Source organism: Delphinapterus leucas, chromosome 14, assembly GCF_059928025.1.
Source record: "Delphinapterus leucas isolate spDelLeu-1000000601 "Yukka" chromosome 14, BTC_Dleu_Yukka2, whole genome shotgun sequence".
Classification (NCBI taxonomy): domain Eukaryota; kingdom Metazoa; phylum Chordata; class Mammalia; order Artiodactyla; family Monodontidae; genus Delphinapterus; species Delphinapterus leucas.
In genome coordinates, this window is record NC_143142.1 from 66077061 (window position 1) to 66104613 (window position 27553).

The 27553-nt window shown below is 46.6% G+C and overlaps 1 protein-coding gene across 9 annotated transcripts in view; it reads right to left on the minus strand.

Annotated features, from left to right (window-relative positions):
- MYO5B (myosin VB) overlaps positions 1-27553 on the minus strand; it is a 387835-nt gene that overhangs the window by 158520 nt on the left and 201762 nt on the right. For 8 of the 9 annotated variants that reach the window (XR_016387637.1, XR_016387636.1, XM_089895168.1 and 5 more), the window contains exons 5-7: positions 11362-11518; positions 3074-3217; positions 1431-1512 (exon numbers count right to left, since the gene is read on the minus strand). Coding sequence is in view for 6 of the 9 variants with exons in the window: in XM_089895168.1 (XP_089751294.1) it covers positions 1431-1512; positions 3074-3217; positions 11362-11518 (383 nt within the window). In the remaining 3 variants the exon portion in view is untranslated. Of the gene's footprint in view, positions 1-1430; positions 1513-3073; positions 3218-11361; positions 11519-27553 lie in introns of those variants that run through there. The other variant, XM_089895173.1, reaches the window with a different exon arrangement.

Genomic DNA, 27553 nt, shown 5'->3' on the forward strand with positions numbered 1-27553 from the left:
CACAGCTGCGCTTCGCCTTAGCACAGCCTTCTCACTCCGTACTGTAACTGTGCGCGAAGCAAGGGCAGGACGCACATCTGGCTCAACACTACATCCCCAGGGCCTAATTTGCCTGCATGGGGCTTAATGCATGAACGGAGGAGCCAGTGCTAAACTGCACGGCACGGGCTCTGAGTGCTGCCAGACTCCACATGCAAGTAAAGTGGAGAGTGAGGAGGGCAGACCAAGGTTTGAACCGCTTGATGTATTTTACCTACTGGGAGCATAGGCTGGAGTGGGCAGAGCTGGATCTGGTGATGGGTCCTTAAGATGGCGAGGATTTGGCTCTGGGACAGTAAAGCCTCAGAAGTCTACTTCTCTTACAGTTGCACAAAAGCCAATTAACCTCTGTCTAGACACCCAGCTCTGTACACCATCTGCTAGTGCTGGACCTACGCACACCTCCCCAAAATACAGATGACAGGCCAGAGACAGGGGAGCTGCATGGCCCCGAGGCGTGCCCTCACCACACGCACCTACCAGCAGGTGGCTTGGAGGACTCAGCGGCAGGACTCAGTCAATATTCCAAGATAGGGCTGCGCACATAGAACGGGGAAGGCTCCAGGCCCGGGGGGCGGGGCTACAACGGTATGGTGTCAGGAACTAAAGCCTGCTCGCCCTTCTTGCTCTGTCCTGGCTCTCAACTCCACTAGCTCCAAGTCAACAGTCTCCAGGCACCTTAGCAGACAACAATAACAGAAACGGAGGGTGACTGGGACCCACTGAAAGGCTGTCTTCCTACCTGATGGCAGCAAAAAGCTGACGCGTGCCCCTGGCACCCCACTCTGGCTGCTCCGCTCTGGCCTCCAGGCCGCAGGGTGGATGTGGGCAAGCTGCCCGCCTGCTTGCAAGGAACTGGAGGACTGCTGCCTGGCTGAGGCTCAGAGGTCCAGTTAAACTCCTTAAGTTCCTCTCTCACCTTCTGTGGGGCCTCCCGGGATTCATCAACATGCCCCTTGAGCCAACCCTATGTTACCCCTGCTTTATCCTCACCCCCTTCCTTCTTTTTCTTTGTCTCAGTCCTTAAATATGACTTAAAACACGTCGACCACAATTAAGTGATGCGCATTAGCTAAATCTCCAGATCCTCGTGGTTGAGACACATTTCTCAGGGTGTCTAGAATGAAAACATATTTTTCAAAATAATAATGCATGTCAATTCACTTGTGCTCTGCAAAACACTGTTCCACCCCCAGCCTCTCTTATCCTCTCATTTCCTGTGGGCATGAAACTCACAGAGGGGTGGGACTGTGCCCACAGGTGAGGCAGAGCTAAGTATCCGCGACAGAGGTCACCGAGCCGCGCACACCTTCTCCCTCAGAGCCCCCAGATGCGCCACCTGCGGCAGCAGCAGCCCAGCCCCAGGATGAGCACGCGGCCCGTTTACTTACTTAGTGCGAGCTCTTTAAATTCCGGAAGACTGGCAGCCGCGCAGAGCTGGTAAAAGATGTGGTAATTCCTCTCATCATCCGCCTGGGGGAGGAAAACAGTTAAGCAGTGTTAGGGGCCGGGACCCCAAAGATTGTCCCCTCGCCCATTCTAATTCCAGGGCGACAGAGGTCAAGGCTTTTCCTTCACGCCTCTGCAGCCTTCAATTCCCACCTCCAGGTTTTTCATTCACCGTTATGGGGCCTTCTGCAAACCAGAGGACTTTTACCTCTTGATTTATGCAGAACACAGGGGTTTTCTTTTTCCTCCTCTATAGGGCATCACTGCTAGCCCACAAGTGACGTCTCGGCGGATCAGCTCTTGTTCAGATAACCGAGCTGCCTGGCTCATGGTGGGCTGACCGTCACTTCCCTGCTGCAGGCTCCCTTTCTCCTCTGGGAGGCTTGGAACTAAGTAAAAGCTATGCCCTTGCCCATCATGTCAGGCTGGGGCGGTCAGGAAAGGTCCACGACTGAGACAGGACTTCCAGGGGACAATGGGGCCAGACCTGCCTTAAACTGGCGGAGTGGTCGTGGTGGTGGTGGGGTGGGACGGGGGGCTTCAGGAGGCCTGAGCAAGGGCAGCAAGGAAGGGGAAAGCCCACAGGGAGGCAGGCCAGAGCCGCGGCCAGCACAGCAGGCTGCTTGCTCTGATGCAGTGAAATGAAGGATGTGGGGTAGTCCAACCAAACCTGGGAGGTGGAGAGAACTGCCCTGGGGGTTGTGAACTGCAACGACCACCACCGAAGGCCACGGTGGAGGAGGAAGAGGGTCACCAAGAGACCAAAGAGTAGTTGGGAAGGAGGGAACAAAAGGCGAGCAAAGAAGAACTGAGTCACATGAGAAGTGAGAACTCCATTTATTTGAAAAGGAAATGAAGTAAGTGGTCAAGTAGGTTTTTTGTTTTTTTAATATAACTTACCAAATAAGATTCCTGGTGAAAGTTGAAATCCACAGACCCTATATGACATTCCCCTGATCACAAGACTCCGAGGTCCACAAAGAACACAACAGTCTTATTCTTCACTGTATCTCTGGTGACTAGCACAGGGCTAGCACATAACAAACAATATATGTTTGTTGACTGAATCTAAAATCAATGCCCTGGGACTTCCCTGGTGATCCAGTGGTTAAGAATCCACCTTTTAATGCAGGGGACGTGGGTTCACTCCCTAGTCAGGGAGTGAACTAAGATCCCACATGCCTCGGGGCAACTAAGCCCACACACCTCAACTACTGAACCCGCAGGCCACAACTAGAGAAGCCTACGTGCCACGACAAAGACCCAGCGCAGCCAATAAATAAATTAATAAATAGATAGATAGATAAATATTGTGCTTGCATGGTATATGCATGGTATTTATTTATTTAAAAATAAAAAAATAAAAACAATGCTCACTGAAACATATCAATACTGAGTAAAAATTTTTCAGGTCTGATGCCTATAAATGAATACTTCTTAATGGAAAAAAAAAGAAAACCAAAAGAACAAGTCTATCCAAATCCAGGTTCAAACAATGAGATGTTCTTTGGGCATAGGGAGCAGAACATGGAGCGAGTAAAAATCCATGGGAAAAAATACAAGAAGGTCCAGTCACAGGGCTCACCTGAAAGACCACTCTGGACTTCTCCAAAAGGTAGGTCCTCATGTTGGCCCCAATGATGCGATACCTCTTGTCAAAGCCAATCTGAATGTACTTTCCGAAACGGCTACTGTTGTCATTGCGAGTGGTTTTAGCATTCCCAATGGCCTGTGCAGAAAAAACAAACAAAAAGTGTGCACAACGTGGCGGGTTTTCTTAAATTTCAGGACTGTATGCTCATGGCGGCACCTCTATTCCCTCCCTCTTCCTTCCTTCTAGAACCTCTCTACTATTAGGATGACAATGGGTCGAGCTAAAAGAAAACAAAACAACTTCATTTTCCTGCTTCCCTTACTCCTAACGATGGCCAATGAGAGTGAAGAGTTGACTGATGGTCTCTCTAAAGGGGACTAAACAGCTGGAAGGTGCACCCCATTGACCTTCCTCTCTTCTTCCTTTTCCTACCTGGAATGTGCATGTGATGGCTACAGCTGCAGCAGTCACCTTGGGACCATGAGGGAAAGGTCTAGAGAATCACAGAAACCACTGCTCTGACATCCTTGAGCCACTAAATCAATGCCAGCACCCAAGAGCTCTAGACTTTCTGTGAGAAAAATGAATCTTCTGGGGCTTAATCCACTTTGATCAGATCTCCACTGATCAAATGTCAAGTATCATTCCCAACTGTTAAATGGTACTTCCTAGAAAGAGACCAAATGTCAAACGCCCCCCTCCCCCCAACACACACATCATCACTAGGACATATCAGGACGCCATCAACCTCTTGGTATTATTTCTTACACGGCAGCAGGGACACAGTTCAAAACACGAGACAATAACTTAAAAGACAAGTGGCTAAATGACCGGTCTTACTGTGTGATTCTTCGCTTTCTATAAAACATCACATTGCTGATGGGCTGGTAATGAACGTACTAATACTGAAGCCCCTTTCACACGTTTACTTTTCAGGTGGTTACGACACCTGAAAAATATCCACTGTAACTTTTCAGTTGTCCAGGAAATTTGAGGCACAAAGAGGCTAAAAGCAGATCACGATTTCGGAGGCCCTGAGGGACCCAGCCCAGCCTGGCCTCTCATCACTCTTGCCCTCTGTCTCCAGCCTCTTATGATCCTGAACTTGCTTTTCTTTCTCAAAAGACCTGTGTTCTCTCTGCCTCCTCCCCCACCCCCCAAGTTTCACAGACACGGTTCCCTCTGCTGGGAACACTCTCTGCCCATGCTCCCTCCACCTCTTCTTTCTGGTCTCAGCTCAAATGTGGCTTCTTCAGGAAGGCCTACCCTGGCCTCATAAGCGAGGGGACCTCCCTCGCCACGTGCTCTCCCAGGCCTCACTCTGCACGTCCCCTTGTTTCCCTAACCCCCATCTCCACGAGACACCACCCTGTCTCCGTGAGAGCGGGGTGCGCACGTGTGCTTCCCCATGGGACCTCCCGCACTCACCCCAGTGCCCAGCACACAGCAGGCATTCAAAGCATCTGAGTGAATGGAAGCATAGATGAACTTGGGTTTTGGTTTTCTTTCCTGTGAAACAAGAATTTTAAGTCCTTGTCCTCGATGGTCACTTGCCTCTTTAGGTCCCTAAAATCTCCTGTTAGGGTCATGAATACGTATTTTTTCGTTTAGGGTTTAAAGTGTATACAGCAACCTATACATCACATATACAGCGTGTACCTCTGCAGGAAAGTGGGGAAAGTGTAACCCCAGTACACTGCGTTGCTCTGAAGGGAACCATGGAGCATGGAACATGCCCCTAAGGTCAGGGCGAGGCTGGAGTCTGGCTAAGCTGAAACGACCGTCAAGAGATGACTAATCCGAGGAGTTTATGTCGTCACTCATGCCCCTCAGCATCCACCAACCTCATCGTCTCAGCAGAGGCTTCACTGCACCCACTTCCAAGAGGGCCCTGATCCTTCAAGGCACCATGTGACAAGCCACTGTCAGACTTCAGGGAGCCTATTCTGTTTGAAAAGTGGCAAGGAGGGCTGTATTCCCTAAAATGCAGGTAAAAATGATGGCTTCCCAGGCCTCCATCACAAGCTAGGTCCTGGGCTGGGATCCCTTTAGTTTCCCTGAATCCAGACAAGAATCCCAGGGGAGAGGCATTATCAACTTTCCTCATACCTATGGGAAAACTTAGGCTCAGAAAGGGTAAGCAGTGTGCCCAGGGTCACTTGGCTGGGAAGTGCCAACACCAAGATATAAATTCAGATATAACTGAGTCCGGAGTCTGTGTTCATTCCCCTTGGTTTCGCAGTCCTTTTCCAGCTCTCCAAACTACTCACCACCAGACAGGAGCTGCCACCCATGTGGGGAACTTCTTACATCTCAAACAGCCAGGTCAAATCAAAGGATAAAGACAAAGACATGAATCCTCGCTTTTACCTTTTCATAAGAAAGGGGAGAAAAGCCTTTCAGAGGATGGCAGGGAACCAACTCATTACTCTGACAACCAGTAGATAAGGAATCAGACATCCATCCTAACTTCCCTGTGTAAACTCTATCAGCATAACTAGCTGGCAAGGAGAAGTTTCTCTTCCTAAGCTTATTCCAGCTGATAAACGCAAGAGGAAAGATAGAATGAGAACGTCACCATTTTGTAACTCCTGATGAATTAATAGATCTAGGCATAAGCTATGGCTGCTGACATCACCAAAAGACACCTAAATATTCTGTGCGTCTTGATGGGAATACATACCACCACCAATAAAGGGTTCTTGGATGTTAAGAACAAACAAGCAAACAAACAAACCTAAACCTAATCAAGCCTCTGAATTTTACTACCCTTTCAAAGGATGTACAGAGGCCAAAGGAACACGTTAACAACATCAGGACGGTGCAACCAGCAAAGGCCAGTTTGTGTAAAATTCTAAAGGATTATCTAGTTTCAAACAAAAAAATCTCGATTCCAAAAGTTCAAAAAATTCAAATTCTGTCGTTTCTAAAATGGCAACAAGAACCTTTACCATATCCGAGATCACTCCTTGTGGTAGCTTAGGGGAAGCTTGTCAACATTCTAAAGATCACTGCCGAAAGATCTACCCTCCTTACCTCACTAGGCTGCTTTAAGAAGTGATATAATGGATCTACAAGTACTTTGAAAGTATATAAAGGTACCCACAAAGGAAAGGGGTTGCTTGTATTATTACTACCAAAACCCATAAACTCCACTCTGGGCATGAAGAACTTCCAACTTCTACACGTGTGTGAAGGACCTGCACGTTGTTCTTTATCTGTTAAACCCTTGCTAGGTTTTTTGTTGTTGTTGCTTATTGACTTAGAAAACATTTTGATGCATGAGGAAAACAAATCCAGTTGTTATAGATGATAAAAGCCAAGGCTTTGACTCTGAGTCCACAGTCCAACAAAAGACACAGTTATGATACAAATAGTTAAAATTTGGAAAACGAACAAATGTTGTATGCAGGGAATGCATGGAAGAAACTCACATGACCAATAAACGTAAGATACCCAACCTCAGTGGAAATCAGAGAAATGTAGACAAAAATGACAGTCCAGAGTGGCAATAACTTTGATACTATGAAATAATGAGGAGGATGTGAGGAAAAAGGAACTCTCATACACTGCTGTAATGTAAATGTAAACTGCAACAGCCATTCTTAAGAAGAATTTGGCATATCTAGTAAAATTGAACATATATGGACCTAACAACCCAGCAACTGTACTTCTAGGTATTACCTAGAGAAACTCACACAAGTGTACAAGTAGGTGTGCAAAAGAGCGTTTAATGCAGGCTGTATTTACTAATAAAAAATACAATCTAAATGTCTACTAGTAGGAGGAAGAGATAAATAAAATGTGGAATATTCATAAATGGGATGCTAAAAAGCTGTTAAACTAAACTAGAGCATGATGCATGGATAAATAAAAAAACAATCAGTGAAAAGCAAGTTGCAAAGTGGTTAAGAGAATATGATACCATTTGTATGTGATATAAAAGAACTACCTTTTTTCTGGTTTATACATATACAAATATGTAGTAAAGTAAAAATGGACGAGAACAAATCATTTCAATATGATTGGGATTATACAGTACCGAGATGCATATCAACCAGTGTGGAAACAGAGAAGGGAGAAATTAGCCAATGCTGGCAGAACAGGAAACGCTTTAAGAAGTGTAAGATGAAGTGGATCTTAAAGGGTGAGTAGAATTTTACCAGTGGGGAAGGAAAAGGAATTTTATTTATAAATATAGTGTAGGCAAAGGGACAGGGGTATGTGAGAGCCCCAACAAGTGAGGAATGGCTAGAGTGTGTGGAAACATGAGAGAAAACAAGAGGAGAAGGTAAGGTATGTTGGGGGCAGATTCTTGTATGAATAGGTTAATAGTTGTAGGCCTACTTGCTTCTTCAGCTTAGAAAAAAAAAGTCAAACCCTGAAAATTACATAGTAACTGGTCTTAGTTTCTGTTAATTTTGCTCACTGTACCCCTAGTCCCCTTTATTTCTCCCAGGTTGAGGGGAGTCTCTGGGGCTCCTAGAGTTGTATGCCTGCACACTCCAGTCAGCCCAAGAAGCCATGTGACCCCTCTGGGCTGGGCCTGGGTTCTGTCCCCGCTCTATCAATCAGTCTCTTGACTAGCAATATCTTTTTAATCAGTGCAGACTTGTGAACAAATCACTCCCAGGATGCTGACAAGCTCTTAAACAGAATGGGGCCAGAGAGCTCTGGCGCTGACAATAAATCATCCCAATCCACCCCAGCCAACCCCAATCCACCCTCAAGTCACCTTTAACTCAAACAACTGCCACTTAGCGCAGCCCACTGGGAATTCCGCCTCCTCAGACGGCCCTCAACTCTCCGACTCCCTAGGAGGCATCTGCAGCTGCTGGCCTGGAGAAATAATGAGGTGATGACATGACCATAACTGATTGCTTCGCTGGGAGGGGCCAACCTTCCCCGGGACGGGCCTGGAGTCATCAGTAATCAGCTGTGCCCTGATTAAAACATGACTTGCACTGGTTGTAACCCTCTGAGGAGCCACATAGCTGACTGGGCTTCCTGACACAAGGGCCCAAGTAAGACTCTGAACTTGTGAAAAGTTGGGTTTTGGCAGAGCAGAAGCTGCTCTTTCTCTGCTTGGCAACACTCTAATTCCACCTAGAATTCTTCCTGGCAATAATTCTTCCTTCCCATGTTCACGTCCAACATTTCTCTCAAATGTAACACTCAGTAACAGCTCAAGGGATAGTCTCTATGATAACAAAACTCTGTATTTGACAGAATGAGCCCTCTGGACTTACCCACATAATTTCCAAAGTACCAATTCGCACAACTTTAGAAATTTAATGTTTTAAGCTCAAACCACTGCAACATGTGTTTACAGGACATCATGCAAGAACAGGCTGGTTCATGTACACACTCCTCCTTCTCTAGGGGTGTGCATGTTGCTCTCACATTTCTTCCATGCCTCCCCAGCAGTCCACCAGCCTACTCAAGCTATAACAGATACTGAAAACATGAGATCATTGCAGATCACGGTCATTTAAAAAACATTCCCAAAGCAGTGACCCAAACAGGTGCCCGCCAATGTTCACAGCAGCGTTATTCACACTGGCCAAAAGGTGGACACAACCCAACCCTCAGCGCAGGAATGGATAAACAAAATGTGGTACATACAAGCAACAAAATGCCATGCAGCCATTAAAAACACACACAAAGCACTGATGCATGCTACAACATGGATGAACCTTGGAGACATTATGCTAAGCGAAATCAGCCTGACACAAGAGGACTGATGTCATACGACTCCACTTGTATGACAGACACCAAAGAGGCAAATTCACAGGGACAGAAATTAGGATAGAGGTTACCAGAGGCTGAGTAGAGGGGAGAATAGGACGTTATTGCTGAACGGGTACAGAGTTTCTGTTTGGATGATTAAAAAAAAATTCTGGAGATGGATGGTGGCGATGGTTGTACAACATTGCGAACGTACTTAATGCCACTCAACTGCACACTTGAAGTGGTTAAGGTGATAGATTTTATATTACGTATGTTTTATTACAACAAAACAATAAAATGAAAAAAATTAATTCCCCTTGTGTCTTGTACCTGCTTAATGTGGTGATCTGTCTTCACTGAATTCCTCTCTTGGCTAACAAGAGCTGTGTTCAGTCACCAGAGATCGGACAGGTTTCTTCCCTTCCCTGTTTTGTCCAGAATAAGTACGTACTTTACCTCCAGAAGAAGAGGCGCTCTGTGTCTTTGCAATTTTACTACCTAAAAGGTGAACTCAATTTTGAAACTTAGAGGCAAAGGAAAAGCTGAAATCCTGGTCTCACTCCCACCTAAGATGAAACGTGATGCTAATCGCAGAGTGCTGTCTCAGCTGCCTCCATTTAAGTGCAGTGGACGGCCCAGTGGGGTGCGGACTCAAGTCCATGATCGTCTCCTGAATCCAGGCCATGGCCAGGCCGCCACCTTGGGGCTTAGAATAAATGCTATGAGCAAAGAGGCTACCAACTAAATGTCTGACAAAAGGAAGTTAAATTATGGTAAAACCATCAATTAACGTATGTTTGCAGCCAATAAGTTTGTAAAAAGCTTAATGATATGGGGACAAGGCATATACTATAATATTCAGTGAAAAAGCTGGAAGGAAATATACCAAAATATGGAACAATTATTAGCAGGCTGTAGGATGATGAGGGATTATTCCCTTTTCTTCCATATTTTCCAGTGACTCCTTCCTATTTTTTTTAATATTTATTCAACAAATGGTTCTCAAACAGGTGTGGGACCCAGATCCGCAGCATCAGGATCACCTAGGAACTTGTGAGAAATGCAGATTCTCAGGCCCTTCTGAACCAGAAACTCTGGGGGTGGTGCCCAGCTATCTGCTTTAACAAGGCCTCCAGGCGATTCTGATGCACAGTCAAGTTTAAGAACAACTGTAAACTAATAAAAGTGCTTTTTTGTTTGTTTTTATCTGTTTGGTAAAAATGCCTTCAACTGCATTGACCACTTCCCAATTCATATAAGAACAGATACCAAAACTTGCTTTTGTCTAATTCTTAGTGAACACGGTGTGTCTGATTACCCAGCAGAGAGTAAAAGCTCTCTGGATAATGCAACTCTGTAGGCAGGAGAGTTTGCCTGGATAATCAACGAGCTCCTATGAACTGACACTCAATTTACTCCTGCACTTGGTAAAGGAAGGGGGAGAGAGAGGGGACCTGGGAAGGTCCAGGCAGGTTCTTGTTCCCCCAGCCCCAAAATAATCTGAAGGACCAGCCACACCGGTGCTTTGTGTCTTAATGGGCGGGGCTCACGGCCGTGCAGAGAAACCTGATGCTGTTTTGGCGGCTTTGGGCCTCAACTGAATTTCTTCTTCCTAAAACAAGGGGGCTGTTCGGGGCTGGCAGAAGGGCCAACTCCTACCAGACTGCAGCCCAGACAATAATGAAGAGCCTCAGCTTCAAACGCAGGAAATCAAAGCTGGCTCAGGGACTGTGCAGCCATTTAGCTCAACTCCATGAGAATGAAGCGTTTATAAGGAATGGAAGAAAAAGAGAGATGGAGTTCTGACCCTATAACATGGTTTACTATAGTTAGACCCAAGGTTTTGGAAATACCTCTGGCCCTGCACTTGCATCGGCCGCTCTGAGGCCACCCAGCCGGGAGGTCGGGGTGGTGAAGAGACAGGCAAGATCTGTCCATGCCAACAAAGGTTACATTTTCTCAGGATCTTCAACAGATTCTGTGTCGTCACATAGCTTTTGACTCTATCTCCCCACAAAAGAGTCACATAGCTTTGGACTCTATCTCCCCGCAAAAGATAAAACATCCAAATACCTTTTGGGAAAAAGGGGAATCTTTTATCTAGGCCTCCTCACCGCCATGAAGACTGCCCTCCTGACTCAGCAGACCTTCATAGCATCAAATGGTTTTGGTGGGACAATGATTTGCTGACACAGGATGGCAGCAGGGGGGAGGAACACAGCAGAGACGGCGGTAGATGGGGGAGGACTGTCACAACAGTATTCAGCAGAGTCAAGGAACAAGGAAAACATGAAGAGGCCGCTGCATCCAATACTGGGGACCTGGGCTACCAGGTCAGAATATTCCCAAATCTGTGGTTTTAGGGGCACCTTTGAAATTCTTCCCTCAGCAGTGGACAATGGGTTCTTGGGGAGAGGCATGAATGCTGACTGTGTGAGTGGCTTCCAAGAACTCTGTGATCGGCCACGCGAGGCTGGACACTCAAGCAGTCTTAGTGCCAGCAGAAGGGACTCCAGACAAGAAGGCCAAGGACATTTGGATGGCTTTACCTCCATGATGGGACTGGACGCCAGGACCTTCTCTTCGATGTTGGTGTCACTGGCCGAGCCACTAACCGTGGCGAAATAGCGCATGGCGTACTTGGCCGACACGGTCTTGCCAGCTCCAGACTCCCCGCTGACTATGATGGACTGGTTCTTCTCATCTCTGCAAAGGAAAAGGCCTTGGTCAGTCGCTGGCCGTGGAAGGGCATGGTCGCCTTCCAATGACACTGTCGCCTTCCAGTGACACTGTTGACAAGGGCCCAAACCCAATCAGGAGCATCCCTCCCTCGTGTAGGAGTAAATGTGAGGGGCAGCGTAAAAATAGCCCACCTTCCTTCATACGCTTGCTTGCACAAGATCTGAAAGTGGGAGAAAGAAGCTCTGAGAAGGGCTTACAAATCCTATTTTATGACCTGAGGGAATGGGGATGTAGCCGTCGGGTCCCTCTCCCAAGTTCTCTCTGGAGGCAGTACCCCATAGAGCACTCCCTTCCAAAGACATCCCCTGAGAACTTACATAAATATACACTTTCAGTTACATAATCTCGCCTTTCTGTTACATGCCCATCTTGTGCCACTTTCTTCAAGAGCAAGGTTCTTTTCTTCTCCTCTTGTATTTGAGCCTAGCATGCCAGCAGACACAGTTCTGAACATTTTTGTTCATGTAGATCTACCACAAAGGGCATGCTACTAGCCACCAGGCTAATCTTGCCTCAAGTTTCCCAGAAATTAGATAAAACAGCTATGGATTGCAATAAGAGGGAGTTCAATCAGACTAAATGGGAGGCAGAGAGCAGATACTCTACATCAGATAAAATGTACCTGTACGTATCCCTTTGAGACAGATATGAGACAGACAAGTAATGGAAAACGCAGCCTATCTGGTCTCCAAGGAACATGGATGTTCAAGCAGGGAGTAAGAACAAACATCTGTGCCACGAGTTTGGGAAACGAATTGCTTGTAAGAGCTACACCCAGTCATCTACCTCCAGCCCACAAATCCACTGCCAGGAGGAGGGCAGGCACTTTGCTTTCGATCTGCAGTACCTTTAACAGTGCCTGGCATAGAGAATACACCCGAGATAAAATATTATGTTGGAGGAGAAGCCAACTTAGGGATCAACCAGCCCTCTTCCTTTCCAGGTGAAGAAACCGAGGAGTGTGAAGTCAGGTTTAGAACACAGGTCTCCTGGCACCAGCCCAGTACTGCTAACACCAGCTCCTGTGGCTTCCTGGGCAGGGCTGACTACAGAAAGAACGGCCTGCCCCACCTCGGTAATTATCAGCACAGGTAGATTGTACCTGATCAGCACAGGTGAATGAATGTTGGCCTTGCTTCTGGGCCAACAGCTGAGAAGCTGAAAAAGTGGTGTGATGACACTGATGTTAACTAGAGGTGAACTAGAAAGACAGACAAAAACCGGCTTGAAAGGGGGGCCCCGGGGGAGAGTCAGGTGTGGTAGCCAGGCTGAAGAAACCTTAACCTTCAACTGCTCTTCAAGGTCAGCGAAGAGCTGAGCAGTCTCAAGCTCACACACCATCACTAAGTGGGGAGGAACTTGAGTGAATACAGATGGCGAGTAGATGCTATTGAGAAGATGAAGCTGAAAAAACCTCATCTTTCAAACTGGCTATACAACCAATTACCTGAAAAGCTACATAGAATCTCACCTAGTATTTGGAGGATGGAACAAGAAGTGGCTTTCAGAGAGCCCTTGTAGTTCTAGGATACCACTGTCATGAGAGTGTGTTTCTCCTCTCCTTGGTTCTGTGAAAACTTCCTACTGAAAGGTGGCCTCTAAAGAAGCCTGTGCATGCTTACGGTTCCCATTCTCATTTGTTGTTCAAATTTTATATGACATCCACTGGACCCTGGGGACCAGGGCAGGTGTCACCCCTCCTCTTCTCAATACCATCAAAATCAACTCCTTAGAGAACTGCTCAGAAGCACAACCATCCCAAGGGACTAGGCATCTAACAAGCTGGGCTTTAGACCTATGAAAGAGAACCAAGTTTGATGCCACCTTTAAAACTACCTGAATCTGCAACAAGGAGATCTAAATTGCAGGAGCCATACCCAAAAGTTTGGAGTTTTGCTCAAAGTCTGTATGTTTAACCTAAAAAAGGATGAGCACAGGTCGTGTCTAAGACTTAGTCCTCCACAGAGAACCACATCGAATGGGGAGGTATACACTGTCCAAATAACTTAATAAGGATCCCTGGGAGCAATATGTGGATGCCAGGAGAGAATTAATCAGATTGGTGGGGGGCTGGGGGTCGTGAGTGCTGCCAGGCTCCCTGCGGCAACACAGCACACAGAGGGAACTGAACTGCGAAGAGACCCAGATAACATACTACATCTGGCACAAAAAAGGTGGCAGGCTTCCCTGGTGGCGCAGTGGTAGAGAGCCCGCCTGCCGATGCAGGGGACACGGGTTCGTGCCCCGGTCCGGGAAGATCCCACATGCCGCAGAGCGGCTGGGCCCGTGAGCCATGGCCGCTGAGCCTGCGCGTCCGGAGCCTGTGCTCCGCAACGGGAGAGGCCACAGCGGTGAGAGGGCCGCGTACCGAAAAAAAAAAAAAAAAAAAAAGGTGGCACAGACCAGCAACACCTGTCACTTTTCACTTGCTGTGTCAAGATGGGCGTTGCCCTGCGTATCACTGGGAAATGACTGAAAAGTCACATACTGCTCAGGAAAGAGAATGACCCACACAAGAGGCAGAAAACTTTGAGGGCCAAGCAGGCTATTCCAAGTGTAAGTGGCCAGAAAGGCAAAAAGGCAGGGCTACTTCACGTGACAACAAAGTGTCAGGACCTCACAAAGAGAGGGAATCAAAGGCAGGGAAACAAAAAACTGGCAGGACATGGAAGCTAACTTTGGTGTTTTTATGAAAACGCATATATGTGGCCAAACTATGATCAGAGCTTATAAACATCCCCAAGTGTTTCAAATCTTTACACTCGAGGCTCTTGGGCATGAGGGAGTCTGGGCAACGACCATTAGTGCTAACTCCCAGCTAATCTGGTGGATAGTCAAACTGATGCCGATAAGACTGAAGTTAGGGAAATTCAACTCTTCTTAGACCAACAAGGACCGTTTAACAACTTCCCTTACTGAGACCAACTTAAAATATTTTTTAAAATTGATGATTTTCATTTAGTTCTACTGCACTTCTGCACACCCTACCTACTCCCATTCTTAGTCTACTATGTGGCTGGGTGCACATTACATATCTGTACACTATTTGTAATGGGATGATGTGCAAAAGCATCCTCAGTCTGTTCTACCCACATTAGCTTTGCTTCCAACTCAACTGGAGAACACAAGACCAGAATACGGGCAGTAAAAACAAACTTGATTTTGAACCTCACGTGCACTGGTTAGCTGTCTGACTTCAAGCAAGGGAGTTGACTTCCTGACCCTCAGATTATCTCAGTCCAGTCTCTCATGACTTTGATCCCCAACCATGCTCATGCTCTTCTAGGTGGTCACCTTGACTTAGGGACCTAGGTTTCTAATTCATCCTAACATTCCTGCCAGATTAAATGTCTAAAGCACAGCTCTAATCATGCTCTCCGCGCTCAAAAGAAGTTAACTACTCATCGCTTACCGAATCAAGTCCAAACTCCTTAGTTGAACTCCTCCACAATGCACATCCCAACGCTAAAACCCTTGACAGGCGTCGGCATATTATGGTGCTAAGAACAGAACACCAGGCTTTTGGTCTAAGGCTCTTGTCTGAGTCCTGGTTCAGCCATCAGCAGGCTCTTTGTAAGCCTTAACCACATTACAGAGGATACGCCCATCTTACAGATTTGCTGCAAGATTATATGAAACGATCTCTACGCTTTGTATAAGATGAGGGTATTACAGTCCAGACAAAATGAGCTATGCGTCAGTCTCTGAAACTGCACACTTTCCCGGCACTGCCGTTTATGGTTTTCCCCCTACCTGAAATCGCCTTCAACATACACCCTTCTGCTGAAGTCCAACCTGTCTCAGGCAGCCCGGCAGGCCATTATTTCTCTGCCTTCTAAAGTCTCACGTCATTTGCTTTGTGCCACTTGTGAGGCATTGTCACCTCTCATCCCATATTGATGTCAGGCCCTGTGTGGTCATTTTACTTGCTGTGTGACCTTGGGTCACTTCTTTTCTCTGGGCCTCTGTCTTTGCATCTTGAAAAGTACAAGGTTGTGACATGGACTCCCCCAGTGATTTAATCTGTCTCTGACATTCGATGATTCTGTGATCAAAATTGTAACAGAAGTGTGGGTGGGGAAAAGCTCTCAGTTTCAAACTTCCATTACTTAGGGCTGGTCGTGGGGGAGATATTTATGAGTGTGGAATTCTACCCAGTGTCCTTCAAAAACACAGCCAAGGTATGGCTCCATCCATTCGGCCGAGTTACAGACATGACTTAGCCGACAACTTGGGTCCATGTGCTTTTCAGTCAGTCCTTTTCTCCTGAGCCCAGTGAGGTTCCCTTTACAGGCATTCCTTGGAGATATTGCAGGTTCGTTTCCAGACCACCACAATAAGGCAAATATCCCAATAAAGCGACTATCCCAATAAAGCATCACATGAATTTTCTGGATTCCCAGTACATGTAAGTTATGTTTACACTATACTGTAGTCTATTAAGTGCACAATAGCACTATGTCTAAAAAAAAACGATGTACATACCTTAATTTAAAAATACTTTATTGCAAAAAAAAAAGTGCTAACCACCATCTGAGCCTTCGGCCAACTGTAATCTTTTTGCTTGGGGGGGCGTCCTGCTGCTGACTGATCAGAGTGGTGGTGCTGAAGCCTGGGGCGGCTGGGACCGTTTCTTAAAACAAGACCACAGTGCAGTTTGCTGCAGCGACTGTCTCCTCCTTTCACTTGAACACTTAGAGCCACTGTAGGGTTATTAACTGGCCTAAGTTCAATATTGTGTCTCGGGAAATAGGGAGGCCTGAGGAGAGGGGGAGAGATGGGGGAAGGGCCGGTTGGAGGAACAGGCAGAACACACAAAACATTTATCAATTAACTTCACCCTCTTACATGGGTGTGGTTCGTAGCACCCCAAAATAATTACAATGGTAACATCAAAGATCATTGATCGCAGATCACGGTAACAAATAGAATAATTGTGGAAAAGTTTGAAATACTGCAAGAATTACCAAAATGTGACACAGAGACTTGAAGTGAGTAAAAATGGTGCCGATAGACTTGCTTGACACAGGGCTGCCACAAACCTTCAGTTTGTAAAAAAAGAAAAAAGGCATTATCTGTGAAGCACAATAGAGCAAAGGGCAATAAAACAAGGTCTGCCTGTATTTAGAAAAATTAACCCATGGCCATGGCATTTCATGCCGTGAAATACCAGCCGTTACTCAGGCCCAGGCGGTCTTCAGGAAGGCAGCACCACCCTAAGCAGGAAGAGCCCCTTGAAGGCCTCTGCGTCAGGCAAGAGCACAGGATTCCCGGTCAGGTACCAGCCACTCTCCAGCTTCCAACACGTGCACCACAGACTCTCCCCGGTTCACACTGAATCCCTGTCTTTGACATCTGAGAGGCGGGATTTAATCGCTGCTAAGCCACCTGCTCTTCTGGTAAAAGTTTCCCACCAAATCACTTGAAGCTCCCTGAGCAAGGCCAAGCTCTCTCCCCGTCCCCATTTTTGGAGAGTGGAAAAGGAGGCTGTCCAGGCACCTGAGGTCCACGCTGCAGAGCACTGATCAGCCAGGGAGACACTGCGGGAACTGCGGGGACACCCCGCTGAAGGGTTGCCTTGTTCAGGTTTCCTGCAGAGAATAACGCATCACCCGTGGCCCCCCCATCAGCAATGCGCACACAGAACCATCAGGAAAGCACTGTTTCAGCCGATTCTGACTGAGAGAAGCCCCGGCTGTGACAAAGAGGCCAGGCCCTCCACCTGTGGACGGCTGCGGCACCACCATCCTCCCACCTAGAACCCCCTGTTCTAACTGCCACAGTGTGTCCACACATCAGTCAATGAACTGAGAGCTCCCGGAGGGTGGGCACTTGCTTCAACCTTGAACCTGAAGGGTTCCTGGGGCCGAAGCCTCACCGTCACTTCCCGTGCCCCGACCCAGGCCTTCTCTGTGTAAGTGGCACCAGCCTCCACTCACCCACTTCAGCCAGAAACCTGGAGTCACTGTGGATTCCTCCCTTTCCCTCCAGACAGCATGCCCTATTGAATTCACCTCCCAGTACAGACCACTCTCGTCTCTGGACCTCCTTTTTCCAGCCATCATCATCTCTGACAAGCACTGCAATAGCAGCTTTCTAACCCTCACTGTCATCCTTCTGTAAGGCAACCTTTTTTTTTTTTTTTTGTGGTACACGGGCCTCTCACTGTTGTGGCCTCTCCCGTTGCGGAGCACAGGCTCCGGACGCGCAGGCTCAGCGGCCATGGCTCACGGACCCAGCCGCTCCGCGGCACGTGGGATCCTCCCGGACTGGGGCACGAACCCGTGTCCCCTGCATCGGCAGGTGGACTCTCAACCACTGTGCCACCAGGGAAGCCCTGTAAGGCAACCTTTTTATATGACCTTTTGTCGTGAATATTGGATCAAACCTCTCCCCCTGCTTTAAGCCGTCCAATGGCACCCCTCTGCCTCCAAGATCCCAGCTCTGGGATCATGTTCAATACCCTCCGTGAACCAGCACCTCTCTTTCCAGCTTTATCACGTGCCACTCTTCTCTTTGTTCATGTCGCTCAAGCCACACAGGGCTTGTTTCTTTATTCCTTCCTACTTTACAGCTGTCTGAAGCTATTCCAGTTCAAACTTATTTTCCCTTCTTTGACCTCACAACTCTTAATGCCTGGTACTCAGTCATATTCTGGTGGCGGCTCACGCCTTACTACTTTTCATTGTAATTAATGACCACCACCTACTCACATCATGCTCGAATGGTGTACAAAACTCTTGGCCAAAACTCTCTCGCTTAGGACTCATGAGACTATTGGTGCCAGACTTCTCATTTTAAAGAGGATAAAACTGAAGTTTGGAAAGGCCGAGTGATCTTCCCAGAGTTCTCAGCTAGTAAGACACCAAGTGCAAACTTGAACACAGGCTTCCTTACCCCTGTACAATTTCCCACTGGGTTATGCTGTGACATCTCTGCATCACCACTACAGCCCCTTCATGTATAATCAAGCATCCATTAGTGAATCCCCCTAACAAATCTAGCCTCAGCTAAGACATTAGACATGAATCAGGTGTCCTCAGTGCCGGTTGGCTTAGCATCACCTCCTCATCTAAAACATCACTTCTTCAGAAGCCCTCCCCTGACCACCCTACTTTCATAGCAGTCAGCATACAATTTACTAATACTTTATTGATCTACTTAGTAGTCTTTCTACCGTTGTCTTCCCCACTAGATGGTAAGTTCCATGATGGCCAATCTCAGATGCAGGGCTTGGATGGGCAGGCCAGCACCTGGATTGTGTCAAGAAAAGAGCCCTAGTGAGGGCTGTCATGTATGGTGGTCTATATAGGCTGCGGCCAGGGTCTGGTGCCCCCTAGAGATGTGCAACTTACCGCCTGCAAACCAAACTTGGTGGCTCCTGCCCTGAGTTCAGTTTCCCCAGCTCGCCCATGGGAAGGGGGCTGACAGCAGGGGCCTCAAGTCTCAGGCAGGTGTGACTCTCTTTCCCTGGATTGGGCACTCCCTGAGAGAGGTGAAGAGGTGGGAACAAAACCTGGACACACAGTGGAGGTGCAAAACAGGAGGGAGGGAAAGCCTGGCTCAGGCGCAGAAGGAAGGATGCCCTGTCTCTGAACACATCATTAAGTCCCTCCATCGTTTCTTCCTCCAGTAACAAATCATCTGAAAATTTAGGTGCGTCAGTAGAATATATTCTATTCACTAATGGGATAATCAATCTACTGTCTCTTGCCTGTCTATATCTGTCTAGTCTCTAATGATATTTTCAACACCATCATCACAATGCAGGCCATCTACTATGGTTAAAAAAGAAAAAGAACTGCACCAGAGAACGGGGATACAAAGAATTTTTAATCAAGAATTTCTGTTGAACAAAGATATTTGTGTCAGTACCAGGGACAGAGTTAATAACTGGGAGACAGACTAAGAAAATAATGAAAATGAATCTTAGAAGCAATGCCAACTAAAAAAAAAATGACAGTACTATATATGGTATGACACTCTTAGAAACTCAACAAGAAAAAAGAAACATGATGCTTAGGGATACAAACACAACTATATTTATACAAAATGATATCAAAACCCCATTAGAATGGGGGAAGTCATGTAACGCCAGGCAGAAGGCAGAATCAGATTGGCGGAAATAAAACTGGGTTCTGTGGGGAGGGAAAAGTAAGATCTGGGGACAGAGATAGGTGAGGATGGAGGTAAAGTTAGGTGAGAAGGATACAGAAAATTACAGTGAGGCAGTTTGGGGCTCAAAACAGAGCCATACAGCTACAGTGAGTCTAAAGTTAAAGATTTCCTCTCAAGGTTGGGGCACTAGAAAGAACAGTCCTGCTGTGAGAAGGGGCTGGGCAAGAAAGCTCCAAGCTACAGATTCTATGAAGCCTGCCAACAAGAAAGCTGGCTTAAAGTGGGAAGGAGGACATATGTCCTGGCCAGCTAGAGGGAGGGCACCTATGTGAGGGGTCCTCCAGGCTCACGGCCCAAGCAGGCCCTGGGCTCTAGGTGTGAGGGAGGCAGACAAGCATCCCTGAGCACTTCTGCCATCAGGCACTAATGTCCTACACTGCCACCCTCCCAGGTAGCGTTGTGTGCTCACAGCCCAGAGCTCAAGCCATTCAAGAAGGCGGCCATAAATATTCAAGGAAAAGTGCTTAACTGGTAGTTAACAGTCAGAGTCCTAAGTGTCTACTAAGATGAAATTGAACCTTCTTACAGGGCAGGAGCTAAGTACTTAGTGCATTTCATACCCAAGTATCATTTTTCCACTTCAATATCAATTTCACAGTGGCCTTCCGAGTGTTAAGTTCTGTTATAAACCTCCTAGGTGTAGTGTGATACAGGTAGTAGCAAAATGAATCCACCTCCTTCCACTTACTCGCTGTTCCCAGGAGAGGCTGTCTCCTCTCAGATGTGAACGCACCACAGAAAGAACCTCTGGGAACTCAGTCAAGCCCACCCCTCACTGGAAGATAAGCAGGGCAGAGTGAGACAAACTGGGTGGGGGGCTCCTGGGTGTGAACTGGGATGTGCCAACTTCTCCGCTTTTAAACTAAAGGGCTGAAAGATGATCCTTAAGACCTCCTGCTATTCCTGAACTCGGATTCTAGATCCAGGTTATAGCTGAGCTGTGCGATACTCCACATCAACTGCAGCTACCCGCTAATTTTGAAGATATACCTTGAAACTCAGAAATCTGTGCGTTTAGATGAAGGTGAGCAACAGAGGCAAATGCTTCCTGTGATTTTAAACTTTACAGATTTATTTTGTTTAATGTTATCATTAGCTGGGGGTAAACTATGATATACACATATTTGTACCCTACAGAACCAAATAAACGCTTTTCAAGCTCTATTTCATTGGGTGCTGGAAACTATTTTGCAGTGAAGGAACACATTCAAGCAATACTCAGGTAAAAAAGGCTTCTCGTTGGTCAGTAGTCCAGCTAGTTAGTATCTGAAGCCAGGTGCATCTGAGCACTTCAGTCTAAAGCTCATCCTCTTTCTCTACACTGCACTCTCTCTGCCAAGCTACCAGTAAGATACAAGGTCTTTTACGATTTCTCGTATAAATACTGCCTCATCCATTCATCTTTTAAATATTAGGGCATCCCTGCAAGTCAATTTCAGCATCTCCTCTCATTTCTCCAGGTTGCCTCTAACGTGATCTCATCTTTCCTCATGACTACAAGTGCCACCCAAAAGTTGTCCACACTCAGATATATCTCCCCAACCCAACTGTCTCCCAGAGCCAAGCACATCCGCACAACTGCCCTCTGGACAATGATACTCATCCTTTCTCTCCGGGATTCTTCCACAGCATCATAGCTGGTCCTCCTGTGCCTATTTTAGCCCCTACTCAATCCATTCTCCTCATTGCCATTGGACAGATACTTCCAAAACACTCATTTGACTGTATGTAGGTCCCGCTAAGCACCCTCTCATGAGACACTGTGGCCTGTGGGATGCCTTCAGCGTCTTCAGCATTCCAGGCCCTTGGTGATCTATTCCAAGAGGCCATTCCAGGCAGAGGTGTCAGGCTGTGCAAAGGGCGGGAAAGCACAAGCAGTGCTCAGGGAAGAGTGTGAAGTTTAGGGCACTAAGACCCCAACAGGCACGTCACGGCCTCTGGCAACAATTTGACTGCAAAGAACCATCATTTGTTCATCAGCCCTGGCTGTACATTAGAAACACCTGTGGAACTTACGAAACTCCCCCTCCTGGGTTCCACAGCAGACCAACTGGATCACAATCTCTGGAGGTGGGGCCCAGATATTTGTTTTGCTTTTTAATTCCACAAGTGATTCTGATGTTCTGCTACAACATTAGTTCTGCTACAACATTAGTTCTGCTGGGGTTAAGAACCACCGCTCAACAGCTTAATTAAATGGGTCACTATATAAATATGTTCAGGTACTCGTTGAAATTCAAATACCTAGTGAATTATTCATGGTTGATATCAGCCTAATACCATGTAACACTGAACGTAAAGCAACTATTAGCTACACAGAGGCTCAGGGGTTACACAGTCCTTAACGTGTGAATTTATTAACCATTTTTCCTGGCTGCAAACGATAGGAGCCTTTACATTTAAGTCTACGCTCCAGCTAATGGCTTACGATAAATCACCTAGAAATCAAAGTAGAGTCTCCTCATTAATTGGATTTACATTCTTGATACCCACATAGTTGAAATAATAGTGGAGACTGGTTAGAAGCACGCAGATGCACACACACTACAAGGAGTGTGCTGCTGCCTGCTAATGCCTATAGCTGGGGAAAGGAGACAGCTCTGCCCTATCCCTACTTCAGGTGTTCTTTACCTGGGGCCCACACATTCCCAACAGGCCCATGAACACAATTCAGGGGGACCCGTGAACTTAAATGGAATAAAAAAAGCACATCTTTATTTAGTTTTTACTAAATTTTAACAACTTTAACATTTTCTTCAGTTAAGAATATAGCCAAAAATTATACAAGTGAACTTATTTGTAAAACAGAAATAGACTCACAGACATAGAAGACAAATTTATGGTTACCAAAGGGGGAAAGCAGGGGGAGGGTTAAATTAGGAGTTTGGGATTAACAGATACACACTACTATATATAAAATAGATAAACAACAAGGTCCTACTGTATGGTACAGGGAACTATATTCAGTACCTTGTAATAACCTATAATGGTAAAGAATCTGAAAAAGAAAAAATATATACATATAAAATGGAATCACTTTGCTGTACACCAGAAACTAACACAACATTGTAAATCAACTATACTTCAATTAAAAAAAATAAACAAAAGAATATAGTCAAAGACAGAGAGAACAGGAAGAACCTGTGACTCTGACACCATATTACAGTTGCTGCAGGTAGCATTAAATGTTTACACTCACCACTACTTCAAGATGATGGTTGTTATCAGATCTGCCACTAATGCACTAACCATGCCTTCTATTTATCACAAACTCCTAAAATATTTTGATAATTTCAATATAATCAGTCCTTTGTAATTGTACATATTATATTTGATACATTTAAATGTTTTAAATGGAACAAAGACGGTTAAGAACCCCCGAACCTCTTTTCAAAGTGTTCTTCTTTTCTTTTCTTTTCCTGATTGCAAAATCCTGCCTCTTTACACAGCATTAATGACAACTTTCGAGGAAACCATGCTTACATTTCACCAGTCCTGCTGCATTTTCCAAGAGCCAATCAAAACACCACTAAGTGTGCTGGTAGAGGTGGGAGGCAGATTCCAGAGACCCCCTAGGGTATGGGGCAAGGCTCTCTCCACTGGAAAACACTGTAGCTTAAGCCATAAAGTTGGTATATAAACTTTCAGGCCTTAAAACTGAAGCTTACTAGAAGACTAAATGGCACTCTCACACTGTCTGCATCTTACTGCCCTTAACGGTCCAACACCGCCCTTCGGGAGTGCAAGGATTTTGAGATGTACTTTCTAATAAGTTCCTGGGTGATGCGGATGCTGCTGGTCTGGGCACCCTGAGAATCATTATCCCTTTGCTGGTTTTAAATTTCATGATTCTCTTATGTGGCCATGAAATTATATAGCACCTGGGCCTGAAGCTGCATCTGCCTTGGTTATTTTGGGGAGCCTACTCCAGTGTGTGAGGAGCTGGCTCAAAAGGCAGTGTTTGTGGGTCCATCTCCCCGCCTCCAGTTGTCACAAGGGTCTCACAGGCCTCCGTTCAGAGGCACTCTTCACTGAGTTCAGCTTTCTCCGGACCCTTCGTCTCCTGAACGCAGCCACCCCGGCCTCATGGCCCAGAAACCGTTTGTCCAACCTTTCAAGTATGAAACGCTCAGCACCGGGTGGGGATGGGAAAGGAGGAGGACAGGTGCTCAGCACTGGGTAGTGTCAGGAACTGCCAAGCCCTAGGGCAGATGGTGGACATACCAGAGTCTGGTGCCCAGAAGGCATTCAGTATTTCACGATGAAGGAACAGATACTGTAGGTGGAGAAAGAGAATGCGAAAGACAGTCTGGCTACGGAAAGGTACTGCTAATTGCCTTCATTTGTGTCAGCTATTTAATATTTATGCCCAAATTATCATGTAGCACAATGATTATGAACATCATTAAGCATGTTGGACTAATTCTGCTGTAGGCTTTACTCAGCTACAAAAATAAATGCTCCACCTTCACAGTGCTTTCCCTATACAGCTTAAAAAAATTAGACCACTACTGCCAGGCACAAACCCACAGACCTGAGCCACGAGGAAGCTGACTGCCTTAGGAATCTCACTTATGACCCACTAGCCATAAACCAGAGCGCCAAAGGCAAGTAAAGTAAGGGGGACCATGCAGGTGTGGGTTTGACTACAATGCACTGGAGCCGAAGCATCAGTTAAGCAGGGCAGTAAAGCTTTTAAGAAAAAGACGTGATAAAGGAACCAGGGAAACTCAGGGCAAAGCAAGTCTCTGCAACTTGCAGATAAAGGCAGTGGAAACCAAGGTTCCAAGACATACTGGATAGGGGGGTTGATACAGGATAGAGAAGTCATGCCTTTCTTGAGGGCAAAGGTCAGCAGGGGGGTCAGTGGCACAAGTGGAAAGCTAGCAGGAGAAGTTCCAGGGTCGATATCCATGTTCTGCTAACAGATCTATAAGGGAAGAGCTTTTCCATTCTTCGCCCTTCAGCGGGGGCTCTAAGCAGGCAAGGAATATGTGTACAGGACTCTTAGACAATACAGAACTGGAGAATGAAGGGCAGCATTTGCTTTCCTATGTAGTTTTCTTTGATATGAAATGCAGTCTCCTATGACAAAGTAGCCAAGATGTTGAATGTGGAGCACTTCAGTTACCTGTTTCCATAATGAGCTCTAGTTTATAAAAGAGCTCTTGGCTGTTGTTTACTTTGCTGTGTCTCCACCCTCACCATCCTCTTTCTTAGTGTAAACACACCCATGCTCCTTCCACTTCCTGCTTTTAGTCACTTCATAACATCACCCAAAGAGGGTACAGAGTAGAACGTGAGGGAATATGGCACAGGGAAGGGCTTCACTTGACCGGACCTCCATCCCAGGTGGCCCAGGGAGCTGCCCCGGCACCAGGTTTGAGGTGGAATTCCCACCACCTTCTGCACTCTCCAGCCTCACCAGGGACCCCATGTCCAGCGGACCACACTGAGACAGACTGACACACAGGACTGTGAAGAGCGGGAGACTAGGAAAACACAGCAGTCAGCGTACAGCAGCCAAGCTGTGAGAAATCTGAGCCGGGGCTGGGGCTGGGGCCAGCAGAGGAATCAGCCCGACCCCATGAGCTTCACCCTCCACCAGCAGAACCAGCACCACAATTACAAGTTGTAAGGAAGCTGCCGTCAGCTCCAAGAAATACAAAACCTTTGTAGGTGCAGTCAAATGGCACTATTCATGCTCTCCCACATTCAGCCACACTTTCTTTTTATCTCTTTCTCACTGTATTTTTCTTTAGGGGGAATTCTCTCTCAGTCTCCTTCCCCCAGTTTCTTTTCTTTTTAAATGTATTTGTTTATTTATTTATTTTTGGCTGCGTTGGGTCTTTGTTGCTGCGTGTGGGCTTTCTCTAGTTGTGGCGAGCGTGGGCTACTCTTCGTTGCAGTGCCCGGGCTTCTCTCGTTGCAGAACACGGGCTCTAGGCGTGTGGGCTTCAGTAGTTGTGGCACACGGGCTCAGTAGTTGTGGCTCGGGGGCTCTTGAGCACAGGCTCAGTAGTTGTGGTGCACGGGCTTAGGTGCTCCGTGGCATGTGGGATCTTACCGGCCCAGGGATTGAACCCGTGTCCCCTGCATTGGCAGGCGGATTCTTAACCACTGTGCCACGAGCGAAGTCCCTCCTTCCCTCAGTTTCATACTCAAATCTTATCTATCCCTCCAGGACCAATGAAAAGGCCATCTTCCAGGAAACCTGCCCTGAAAATCTAGCTGGAAGTAGGTGCTGCTACTTTCCTCTCCCCCCATGGAGGAAACAGAGGCAAAAAAAGCTGCATGATTTGTTGGAAGCCACTCTAGGTTAAGTTGCAGAGCCCCAGCTGGACATCCAGCCCAGCATTCTTTCTACCACACCGGGTATTCAACCATACGAGAGGCTGCTTCATAAAACAATCTGTTTCAGACTGAAGGCGTTCAAGCAAACACAGAACCAAACTCATGGCTTAGTAGATAATGTTGGTATTATCTACATGTAACTGCTGGGCTCAGAGCAAACACACAATGAATGGTCGCTCTGGTTATTTACCAATAGCACGCTCATTCATGGGTCTCTTTAGTACAACGTCCCAAGTCTGTGCATCCTGGGATACCCACTGGGTCCCTAAACAGTTCCGAGTCCTCAAAAGAAAGACTCACTTTAATGGGCTGAAGAAAACCTAATAATGGAAAGCAAGTCAATTATTCATTACGCTGTCAGGAAAACTCGCCAGCTCTCAGAAATGTCTCTAACAAAACTAAAATTGAGAAATGCTACTCCCCTCTCTCAGCCCACATAGGCTTTTGATACAGTCTTAGATTTGTCTCATCTGGGAAATCCTAGCTGAAGGTCTAAATGTGCCAGCCCCACTCCTCAGGCTTCTAAGGTCAGCCAAGGCATCTTCCCTACCTGCACTCCTTGAGATTTTAAGATGGCAGATGAAACCATTTTAATAGGTGAAAAGACTATAGCTGACCTTTGAGCAACAGGTTTGAACTGCGTGGGAACGCAAACACGCAGATTTTTTTTCAGTAGTAAATGCACAACTCATGGTAGGTTAAATCGGAGGAGCCGCGGATGGGGAGGGCCGGCTCTAAGTTATACGCGGACGTTCAAATGGGCAGAGTTGGTGCCCCTAAACCCCATGTTGTTCAAGAGTCAACTGTACACTTATATTGAACTCCTGCAATAGCAGCTTCAGGCTGAAAATCGCCTACCTTCTGGAGAAGATCACTGGATCCTTCTGCTAGAGTGCTGGGTCAGAGAGTAACCAAGATCTTATTCTAACAGATAGTTCCTATTGACTACTCACCCCCTGCCCTCTCTCAAGGCCTTTTAATATAGCACAGATATAAATGGCCAAGACGTAACAAAATAGGAAACCTACATAACAGGGATAATCAAAATTCACAATAGTCAATATCAGTTCTATCTTACTACAGGATCACATCTAAAACTTCAGTTTACCCTTCTGCTGACAACATGAGGCAGATCAGGTAACACTCCTTCACCCACTTTACAGGCACAATAACGGGTACAAAGCAGAAGTAATTTATCCAAAGCCAGCGTTTCCTTGGCAAAGTCCCACGTTGCTCCTTCCCCCTCCACTGCCAAGCCCAGCAGAGGGTGTGGCACTGAACACTTCCCACAGGTTAGAGCCCACGTGCCCTTCAACAGGGGTGCTGCGTCAACGTGGGCAAGAACCCAAGAATTAGAGTTCAACTTCCGAGTCAGGAATCTTTAACACTTACTTGAGGGCCTACAAACCTCTCAGCATCAAGAAGGGGAGAGAAAAACCATGATGATTGGCATATAAGTACATAAAA